This window comes from Notothenia rossii (assembly GCF_949606895.1).
Source record: "Notothenia rossii genome assembly, chromosome: 1".
In the NCBI taxonomy this organism is placed as follows: domain Eukaryota; kingdom Metazoa; phylum Chordata; class Actinopteri; order Perciformes; family Nototheniidae; genus Notothenia; species Notothenia rossii.
Window position 1 is genome coordinate 77,444,728 of NC_136912.1, and position 12,155 is coordinate 77,456,882.

Genomic DNA, 12,155 nt, shown 5'->3' on the forward strand with positions numbered 1-12,155 from the left:
GGACCAGTTCCATGTTATCAACAGATTATCTGTTTCCGGCCATTATGTGTCAACTCTTAATGCCGCCTACTCACTGTCAGAAGCTGTTCCTCATGATTTCACAACCCCAATACTATAAATACTTAACATACATAACTATGGGTCACTTGAAAGAGATAACTCTGAATTAGCACTTGGTTGTTGTCTTGATAATGCTTATGGAATTAACATAACAAACAATGATCATAGGATAACTAAAAGTATATTTGACTACATTTAAAGGTTAACTTTCTGGCGTAGAATAGTGGTGTGAAACCATGATAAAATTGAAGGTGTATTCAGTATTAAAGACAACATCTGCTGTGTCACATGGTGGAAGAGCTTTGCAGGTGCTCTCCGGTCACGTCATACAGCTTTTGTAACAACAGGCCACCGCTGACAGATACAGTTAAGCTGGATGTGTTGTGATTGTAAATATTTTATTTGGTACACTCACTGTGAAGTGATGTCGACCTTTACTTAGTGAACGCATTATCGGGGGTGTTAAATATTTGATTTTGATGCTCAGTGCGGTGGTTTGATGTCATCCGTTATATAAAGCCTGAGGGAGGCCAGGAGCACGCTGACTGAAGGCAACTCTCAGAACAAGTGGGCCTCAAACGCACGCAATAATGTAATAATAATGTCTGATTAAAAAGAAATCTTCTGTGTTTCCTCTGTTGGCTTTAAAAAAAGAATCAAAAAGTAAGCACGATAGATACTTAAAAAAACAACTAGCATAGAAACACCACCCGTTCAGTAATTGTTAAAGAACATAGACGCTTCTCACATTCTTGATGAAAGTCTGACTGAAAATGAACTGGGAATGGATACTTATATTTATGTGCATGTTCCTTGCAATTCTTGAGCAATAGACATATTTATTTGCAACACAGTTGAGCCAGACATGCATGAACTTGTGTGTTTACATACGCCCTTTTCCAAGTGCCATCTCAATATTACAGATTTTTTAGAGCAGATGGGAATGTAACAAAACAAAACAAATTCAGCCTTCTGCTAGATACCTAAGGTCCAGTACATGTTTTATTATATGTAGCCAGGGCCAGCTCTTGGCGTAGGCCAGGCCTATTCAACTGGCGGCCCGCGGGCCAGATGCGGCCCAGAACCAACTCCCGAGTGGCCCAGCCTCCCGTAGCCAAATTCCTACACTAGTACAGACCTTGAACGCAACACTCCGCGTTTCAGAGAAACCACCAAACCACAACGTAGCACGTTTTTTGAAAGTGCATCTAGTGGTGCTAGTAACGGTGGTCCTATGATAGCAACTCTAAAACATATCTTTCTCAACTCTGAAGCGTAAACAGAGACAAAACGGTCATTGATCTTGTGGAGCAGATCCAAGTCAAGCTGGACCTTTTCGCGACCGACTTGAGCACGGGTCGGATGCTGCATTTTCCGACGCTCCCCAAACACATCACATCTCCGACACAAATCACGGATGTGATGACAGATTTCATTGCGAGGTTGAAAGAGAACTTTGCCGGTCGATTGGATAGACTTGCTCTGCCCACAGAGGTGATGATGGGCTTTGCCAGAGACCCCTTCACTGTTGCAATAGAGGGGGACGTATCAACCCGAGCAAAGGAAGTGGTCCCCTGCATCGACAAGGGGAAATATACACTGGAACTTATTGACATGCAGCGCACTAACGGGCAAGCAAAGTTTTGGAGTGATGTCAAAAAACAGCAGTTCCCTAACGTTCAGAAAGTAGCGATCTGTGTGCTCAGTATGTTTGGATCAACATACACATGTGAATCAAGCTTTTCACACATGAACTCAATCAAAAGTAGCTGGTCCCTGACTGACAGCACTCTTCACCAATGTCTTAGGATTGCATTGACATCCTATGAGCCAAAAATCACTGCTCTTGTTCAAAACAAAAAATGTCCCTTTTCCCATTGAGAAAGTCAGCGATGACAAATCACAAATGAGGTGATAGTAAGCACCTAGAGTAGTTTACTATAGTAGACGTGTAGTATTCATTCATATAGTTACCCATATCCCTTGTTATGGGTTTGTGCAGTGAAGGGTTTGACAGTTCTTTCTGTATTCATTTAAATGCACTTTGTAATGTGTCTGGGTCAAATGTGACCAAAACGTATGATTTTTTTGCTATTACTTGAAAAGTGAAAAAATAGTATTGCTACAGTACTACCTCTTTGTGTTGCATTGGAGCTCTTTAGCTGTTTTTTTTGTATGTGAGGACATTTATTAAGACTGCTATTATTGTATTCAGTAAATGCACTTTGGGATGTGCCTGGTTCAAAATACATAACCTGAATATTTGACTTCTAAAGCAAACAAATGTAATGCTACAACTGTGCACTTTTTTCAGATTCTGTTAAATTAATGCTAATTTGTTGAGTTTTTATGCACTTTTTGACCTACCTTTTGTTAGATGAACAATGAATAAAAATTGCATGTTTTTCATCGCAGTAATATGTGTTGGTTTAAAATGTGTCACTACCCGCTTTTTACAGGCTGCTGAATGTCTGGCCCAGCTGAAGTTTGTAGTTATAAAATCTGGCCCAACTGAATGTTTAGTTGAATAGCCCTGTAGGCAGTATAGGCGAATGCTAAGGGTGCATCAACCCATCGGGGGCGCCGAAAATTGGGTAGAAAAAAAAGAAAAAAAAATTAGATTTCTTTTTTTTATAACAACACAATTTCCTAATTTTGGATCAACAAAGTACATCTTATTGTCTTATACTAACAGAACTACGCTTATATTGCGTACAGCGCCCATAAACTATGGAACACCCCCCCCCCAAATCAAGTTGAACTGCCCCTACCCCAGTAAAAAAACAGAGGTTTATGTGAAATAGTTCTTTTTTTTAAATAATGGTTTTAGTGTGCAATTATAGGTTTTAATTTTGAATTTGTGTTCATTTAAAAATAAATCAGCCAGCTAAAATCTTGCCTAGGGCAGCAAATTGGCCAGGGCCGGCCCTGTATGTAGCTTAAATCTCCTTTTACCTGTTGGTGGTGTTTCTGTGATGCTGCTTTGTTACACATGGGTTCTTTTCACACGTGGATGTGTCATCAGGGCCACTTTTATAATGGTTTACGTTGCATTTGTTTGAAGGCCAGTTTGCGTGTTACCATCAGTCAAATCACTGCCTTCACTACCTTTACCTTATCCGTTATGATCATTATCTTGTGACAAAATATTAGTTATAAAACGGACAAGTCAAATCAAGCAATCTGATTGGTTCTTAGCGGCGATATAATGAGCGTATATCCAAGTAGAATTGTAGTTACTTTTCACAAGTCATGTATTCCTCCGCGTCTGAGAAAAAGCTACAACCTTTACAACTGTTACATTACGTCCGTTACGAAACTAACTAACTAACAGTGGCGTTTTCTCCTGGAGGCCAAGGAAAGCCAGGCTTCCCCTGTTTTTTCGGATTGTAGTTATCATTTTAATAAATAAATAAAAACACTTCGTTTAGTTTCGGAATTTTTTTGTTGTGTGTTGCTGCCGGCCCGTCTCTCCCCCATTCTCATTGAGTATTTTACAAAGAGTGAAACAGCGCCCCTCTAGATGTTATGGTGAAACAGTAGATTGCACTCTCTGTTGCGAGAGGAGGCCAGCCGAAATTTGCTTCCCTTGGTGAAAAAAAATGGAGGGATTGACCAATCAGATGAGGCTCACGTCATGCCCCTGCCAACCTGTGATTGGTCAGGGCCATGCCAAGGGAAGCCAGAGGCGGCTGGTTTCCCTTGCCTCACAATCCAATCAAATCGCATCAACTTAGTGGTGCAGTGACGCGTCCCAAAAAGCGGAAGTAAGCTGCGCACGGTTTCCCTAGACAAAATAGCAATGGGATTTCTCCATAGGATTTTGGAAAATAGCTCGAAAAAAGGTCAGTGGAAAACGAACCTGTTAGGTAAATGCACGTTTTGTTCATTCGGATAATATCCACATGTCTACCCTACTTTTATAATTTTCGAATCATAAATCTAATCGATAGAAGATAGATAGCGTCACTGCACCACTCTAACCGCCGTTAGAAAGTAGCAAGCAACTGAAGCAAGTGCAATTATGGGGGGTGGAGATTTGGAATATTTAATCAAAAATAATTGTACTAAACTTCCGCTGCAGCAGCAACAGCAAATACAATCTGATGACAATGCCCAATGCCCAAACTGGAGCTGTGTACAGCGAGGAACAAAGGAGCGAACCGGACGTAAAACGTTAAAGGTCTCCTGATTTAGTTTGTGAATGAATGCTTATTAGAGTTTCGGCTGGAGAGTGCGTGCGGACCTGTCGGTCAGATAACAGGCGTGTGTAAGTCCTGCATCTGTATGATACAAATGTGTGTAAAATGATAACGGGCGCTGTAATCACTCATCTGGTTACGTTATTACATTGAACACCCCCCCCCCCCCCCCCCCCAAAAAGAAAGGACGTATTATTGGCTTCCCCTAATTTTTTCCCCACGCCACGCTACTGCTAACTAACAAACATTTAAGGTTAACTTTGACCTCCGGGGGGGTCTTACTATGGAGGAGTGGATTTAGCAGTGCCTATCTCCAGAAAAAAAAGCACCTAAACGACGACATGCAGAGTTACGTGAAGAGCAGGTAGACCAACTGGAAAAGTAGCACAATTCAAAAGCTTTCTGATGCGGGTCTTGAAACAAAGCAGAGAAATTATGATCGTTAGTGGCCACAGGTGCGAAAGCTCTCTCCAGAGCTACTGGAAGCCCAATCTCGGGGACCGGAGAAAGTGGAGCAATATTCTCGCCACGCCAAGCAACAGCCTAGAACAACCTCAACCTATACAAGTGACCACGTAAGCCATGCTACTGATGCTGGACAGTTTTTCAGTGGCTGCACAATAAACAGCAACATACAAATGAATATAAATAAATAGCCAAGTAATCCATCAACGCTCTCTGTCTAATCAGAAGGCAACGGAGGGACTATTTTATTTTGAACATAATTATTTACTAATAAAAATTAGAGTGTGTATTTTCTTTCATATTGCCACACTTGGTAACCGTTTTATAAAAGCAATAGCTCACTTCAGGCCTTTAATTATATGTTACTCTGTGAAAAAGATGGAAAAGAGACTAAGCACCTAGAGAGAACAAAACATATTTGATTTGAAGAAAGACTGAGGACCTACATTAATACAAAAATATCTGTTATTTTTATTTAAAAGCTACACTTAGGAGAAACTGCTTTGTGTTTCATAAAACAGCATTCACTCTTTTAGTTGAATGTCCAACAATAACATTCTAAAAAGGGATAGAGAGGCAGATGTATAGTTCACTTTGATGGAGGATATTCTCTATTATGTTGCTGAACTATTCAACTTTTCTGTTATACTAATGCTACACCAAGGCCTTCCCCAGTCTTTGTTGTTCTGCCGTTTTATAAGCAAACCCAGGGCCACCTTGCTACCATTAACTGGCATTCCTACATAAGGCTTTCTGTAGGACTGAGTCACTCTCGAAAGGTCAACGTTTTGCTTTCAATGGCAAGTCAAATGAATAAAAAAAAACAGGTTTGGCTTTATGTATACCCGATTATTAAAGTGTGAACAAATATTTTAAACTGAGAGCCTTCACAGCACAGTTGGTGCACAGTGAAAGATATAAAGACAATATTACCAGTATGAAGAAAAAGAGTGTGACAAAAAATACTAAAATTACAGCATATATTTTCAGATTTATATACATTATACATATTCTGTATCTGTGTTGTTGTTTTGTTTTTTTCGATTTTGAACAATAGCTCCCTGTTAGTATCAGGACAGCAGAAAGGCTACACCTCTTTTGTCGTAGAACGTTTAATCACACCTGCTTCAACTGCGCCCTGATCTTTCAAATAAAAAAAAGTTTAAATATATAGTATTACTTAAAATGGTAATAATGTACTTGCAGGATTCTTGATGTTCTGAATCAACCCTCTCATTGTTGATTGCACCTATTGTGAGTCACTTTGGATAAATGTAATTTAACGTGGATTGTGGATAGCAAGATTTGCTCCCATGGAGATGATCCATGTGTCCATAGCAGCATGACGTGATTGGCTGAGGGTGAACAGGAATCAGTTACATGACCTAATGCATATGCTCCAGGGGATATCAATGAATAACCTTTGAAACACATACAGTAAAGGCTGTTGTGAAACACACAGTAGTAGCGCAGCTCTTTGTGTATACATTAATGATCTGGGTCAGTGACTCTGCGACCAGTTTGTGTGCGTCACTGACTTTTGTGTGACTGCGTTGAGAGATGCTCCCTCCAAAAAGCTCAATGCTCTTTGTCACTGAATCCGTAGCTGAAGCAAAGTAAACACATCGAACGGAAACAGTTCACACAGTAATCATTTCCGTGGAGCATGCTGGAATGTAAAATCAGATTATTCAGTGACAGTGTCCGAATCCCGGCAAGAGTGAAGAGTGGCTTACACAACCTGCACTATCCGCAGGTTATGAAAACACACAGCTGCGCCATGGGATGAAGAAGGAGAACTGGATGGATGTAGGGAGAAAACAGGGGGCGTAAACAGCTGGCAAATACTGCTCTTTCTTTCCTCTTCTCTCCACTCTGTAGTTACATAATGGTCCAATGGAAACAAAGCAGAGGAGAAAACAAACAAGCAACAAGCTCCCCCAGTGTCTTCGCTGCTAGGCAGCCGTTGCCAAGGCTCTCGTAGCGAATTTGTGTTTGTGCTCACGATGAAGACTTGTTGTTGTGTTAAGATTGTGCATTTGTAACTATATTGTTATATATATGTTGTCGTTAGTAGAAAAATGTAATTCACTGGAAAAAGTGTGTCAATAGCTGTCATTGAGCTGCAGAATGTGTGGAAGCTGCAGCCGACACAGAAGCTCTTCTGTTTGTTTCTGGACATTCTGTGCCCAACATGGTCAGCAAATACAACATGGTCAGCAAATACAAAGTGTACCAGTTTCATCCAGATAGTACCAAGGGAAATTCTTTGTCTTTTTCTAAGACACCAAATAGAGGAGCAAACGCATACAAGTCAGGAGTTAGAAGTAATCAAAAACGCATTTTTCATGACAACAATGAACAAATCCCAAACAGAGAGGATTGGTGGTAATAAACATGTATGACTAAGTAAGAAACATTAACAGTTTTTGGATTAAAATATGAGATAAGATAGAACTTTATTGATCCCAATTTGGGAAATGTTTGTTGCAGCAGCATAAAATAAATAATTAAAATTAAAAGGCAAGAAAGTAGAAAATATACATGTTGAATTTACAAATTAACAATAACAAGATATATAGAAAGGTATTATATTTATATAAGTATGACACAGATGGAATATTAAATATTAGACTGAATACATAAATGTAAGATGTACAGTGAAGAGGAAAACTATGGAGAAGAGAGGTGATTATTGAAATATTGCTTAGGGTTACATTCAGGGTTAGGGTTGGATAGATTGTAGATTGGGGTGCATGAAAGCATGGGACATCAGCTTTCCCAACGCATTCAAATCACAGCAAAAGACACAAATACAGACTCCTAATTTTGGCCAAAATACTTTTGTTCACATGTTAATCGTAACAAGATGAGCTCCATTGGTCAAAGGCTGTCCATTGGTCAAGCACACTCTCCTGTGTTTGTATCTTATGTATCTTATGTATCTTATGTGTCTGTGTTTCCAGGGAGAAGCTCAGTATCGGAGGGAACCAGTTATTGGGGGTCAAAGAGGTCCTGGATCGCTGTGTTGGGGTCACCTGTCAACACATCAACTTCAACACACCTCAGGCCTGATGATTCAGAATTAGAGATTCTGCACGTCAGCCAATCAGATGCACTAAATAAACTGATATCCTTTACTTGAAGTGAAAACTGTCAAGTGCAGAGGTGTCTGCTCATACTCTGGAGACTGAAGCCGTTTACCTTTTTTGATTTTCCGTTAAAATGTATAAAATGTTTCTTATGATATTCTGCTTCACACAAAGGGATGGATGTCTGGATTTTCTCCTTATTTCTTAAGGTGACACCTTTTGTTAAAGAGAGTATTTTTCTGACCGTTTTCAGAGGTCAACTATATCAAGTGTTGCTTTGAATGTTCTCCGAGATTCCTTCAGCTACTTTACATATCGTTTTCATATTACCTGCCAAATGACAGTTGAGCAATTCTGTCTCATGATTTCATCTTGCTTTTATTGTTAGAAGTGATCAGTTTGTAACCAATCACAGCCCTGGCATTATTGTATACAAACATTTGATTGGAGTTTGTTAAATAGTTCACAAACATAGAGCTGGGTATTGTTGCATCATATGAAGGTATGATGATGCACATATCTGAAGTTCTAGGTTTACCCCACGGCCACGGTGAAAACGTATTTGATATATTTCACTGTAGTTCATTTGAATATATTTTAACTTTTTTTAAACAAAGACATAATTTTCAGTTGTTTCAGATTAATTATGATTCTTAAACGTCAACAAAAGCTTTAGTTCACTGGTCTTAAAGTAATAGTATGACATTAAGGTAAATATGAGGAGATGCAAACCTCATTCAATATTAAGCTAGGCCTAGATAAGCTTAGCTTAGCATAAAGACTGGAGGCAGGGAGAAGCATCTCTCCTAGCTCTGTTCAAAGGAAACACATTCAGCCCACCAGTTCTCAACACTTAACATCTTGATTGTTTTATACGCACACAAAGTAGATTGTAAAATTCAGTGTCCTCCTGTTTCACTGAAGAAATGGTCACAAACCATGCTTTAGTCTTAATTCAACCAACTGCAAATTATACAGTAGCTTAGAGATAAAACAAAGGTATCAAACTATATCGTTATATAACCTTAAGTTGCTTACTTACTGCCTGAGCTTTTTCCTCAAATCATGACTCTTTAAGGCCAAGCAATGATCTAGTAAAAAGCCGAAACAAAGGCAATTTATTTATTTTATATTTTTCTACTGAAGCTATCAGAGAGGTATTCATTTAAGATGAGTCTACTTTGAAAAACAATGAGTGTTCAGCTTCCGAAGGTTTTTGGTTGATTTTTAAGTAGAAATGTAAATAATTTGAGAACAGAAAATATATTTTATGTAAAGGATGTTTACAAGAAATAAATGTGTTGGCATTGTCTTTTTTCTCAAATGTATTGCTTTCATCAATCAATAGTGGTGCTTCCTGCAGTCCTCAGTGAGTAGAGGCTCATCTGAGGCCGTTTCTCAATCGCGAGTACACATGCTAACAGGTTAAACTCAGGTCTGAATCAACTAGTAAATGAATTTCAATCAGCCTTTATAAAGGCCAGAAGTATTCATAACCATACCAGACTGATATTGGATATGCTCGATTACCAGGAGTTTATTCATACTGAAGGTCTCGTACTATTTCTGGATTTTTATAAGGCTTTTGATAATGTTGAACATTCCTTTTTAATGGAAACTCTGACATTTCTGGGTTTTGGTGAACATTTCTGAAACATAATTAGGATGCTGTATTCGGACATCTATAGTTCTGTATCTTTGAACCCTGGAATGAGCGCTAGGTTTAAGGTTTTATGTGGTATTCGACAGGGTTGCCCTGTTTCCCCAAAATTATTTATTCTGACCACCCAAGTATTAACAACGCTTATTATAAAGAATCACAAAATATTAGGCATTACCCTCTTTGACAAATAATTTAAAATTAGTCAATTTGCGGATGACACATCCATTTTCCTAAAGAATAAATCCATGGTAAAGGAAACTCTTAACACAATTTCAAAAGCATCAGGGTTATCTGTTAATCTTTCAAAATGTGAATTACTCCCTATCCATTCATGTGATGATTCCATTATTGACTCTATTAGAGTGGTACCTGAAGTGAAATATTTAGGAATAACATTATCTAAAAATTATATCAGGAGAGAAGATCTTAATATTTGTAACCGTATCACAGATATGAGGAAATCTCTCAGTCGTTGGTTAAATAGAGATCTTACTATTTTTGGCAGAGTTCTTCTTACTAAAGCAGAAGGTATATCTAAACTTATTTATCCATGCCACTCATGTTTTGTCTCTTCGGCTAATATTAAAAAAAAAAACTCAATTATTTTCCAATTCTTGTGGAGAAATAAAACTCACTACATTAAAAAGTCACAGCTTGTTAAAGAATATGCTAAAGGCGGAATTAAAGCTTTAGACTTTGAATCGATGATTGGATCAATTAAAATAAAATGGTTAAAAGCTTTTTTTGTCCCAGCCAGAATCCATGTGGTTCCATATTCCAAAGGCCATATTTAAACATCTAGGAGGGTTTGATTTTCTTTTAAAATGTGATTTTGAGGTTAATAAGATTCCGACCAAATTGTCAAATTTTCATAAGCAGATAGTTCATTATTGGAAAATGATATTTACCCACAATTTTTCTCCTCATGGATCTACTTTATGGAACAATAGAGTGATTATTATAAACAGAAAATCCTTGTTTAGGAGTGATTGGCATGCGAGGGGTATTTTGTTTGTTAATGATTTACTAGATTGCAATGGTTAGCTGCTAAAGATTATAACAAAATCTGAAAAGCAATTCCTGTACCACTTATTGAAATGATTGATAATACTTTACTGTACTCAAATGCTGTATCAGTTTTACCTAATTTAGAATTTATTGGCGATACTCTTAATCTATTAATGCTTCTCTGAAATCCCACATTTTTCACAATTTCAACAGAGGCTTATTTCCACAAGGGACCGATTTAGACACTTTATCTGTATTCGAAAAAGCTCTATCTTATTTTATAAAATGGCCTATTTCTCCTAAAGCAAAAGAAACTCATTTTAAAATTGTTCATAAAATCTACCCGGTTTCTACTTTTTTAAATTCAAGATTTAAATTTGAAGTGGAACAATGTTCCTTTTGTAATTTATCTGATGAATCGTTAGAACATTTATTTTTCTCATGCCCTTTTTCTGAATTGTTTTGTTCGAATGTGAGAGATTGGTTGTTACTTAAATTAACAAATATTCCGGCCTTCAAAATATATCACATTTTATATTATATTGATAATTTGGACTCTCCCATATCTGATTTGGTAAATATAATTATTATAAGCTTAATGCCTCTTAAATGTTTTTGTGCCTTTATGCTTTTTTCTCTCCCCCAGGCTCTTATTGGATGTATTATTTATGTTGTTTTTTTTCTTATTGTGAATGAATGTCTTGCACTTATGTTGATAAGTTGATGATATCCTCACCGAGCTTTTGTATGTTTTAAAAATGTTCAATAAAACATAAAAAAACAAAAACAATTTCAAGTATACTACGTCATAGAGTGGTGCAGAATGCTGGGCATTTGATTCATAGATATATATAAATTAATAAAAATATATAAATGTCTATGATTTGATTTACATGCATTTAAACAGTCCTTCGGCGCCACTCGATGACGTAATATACTTGAAATAGTTGCTCTGCAGCAGTTTTACTCGCGGTTGAGAAACGGCCTGAGTGTGAGTGCATGTGTGTGTAATGACTAAGTGGATCAGGTCGCAGGTGACAGTCTGAGATTACACCTGCTGCTGCTGTGAGAGACACACACACACACACACACACACACAGGGGAGAGAAAAAGTTACAGGTGCCAATGATGAAGTCATTGAGCTTCCTGTCTCGTTATCTCAAAGCAGAGTTGGACGCTATGCAGACACACTGTATTTTAACATACTGTTCAGTAAAGTTGGACTGTGACCTTTAATTTAGTTTCCTGCGTCAGTATTTACTGTCCAAAAAAACCCAATCCTTTATTAAGGGTGCATTGAATTTTCAATGTCCTCTTTATTAATATCTAAATATAATAACAATTACAAATAAGATGAAAATGATTATATCAAATATAAACAACATAAATATTCTGGATAATTAAAATATTCAAAAAAAAAGTCAAAAATACTGCAGTAGCAGGAATATAGTCTTATATACTGTTAATACATAGACTACAGGAACTTGTAATTCGAATCACTTGTACCTTTTCTCTCTTTAGAAACTTTATCTGCCATGAAACAGCTTTTATTCTGTAAATTGTGTTGTACATGTCTTAATTTTCACCCAAATGTTCATCTCTGGATTATTTAATTATTGTTGAGGTGTTTCTGTGCTGGTTGTAAATATGAATAATGAACAACAG

The 12,155-nt window shown here is 37.5% G+C and overlaps 1 protein-coding gene across 1 annotated transcript in view; it reads left to right on the forward strand.

Annotated features, from left to right (window-relative positions):
- swt1 (SWT1 RNA endoribonuclease homolog) overlaps nt 1-9,131 on the forward strand; it is a 34,111-nt gene extending 24,980 nt beyond the window's left edge. The window contains exon 17 of the mRNA XM_079667446.1: nt 7,694-9,131. Coding sequence (XP_079523572.1) covers nt 7,694-7,802 — 109 coding nt within the window. The 3' untranslated portion in view covers nt 7,803-9,131. The remainder of the gene's footprint in view (nt 1-7,693) is intronic.
- The last annotated feature ends 3,024 nt before the right edge of the window (nt 9,132-12,155 follow it).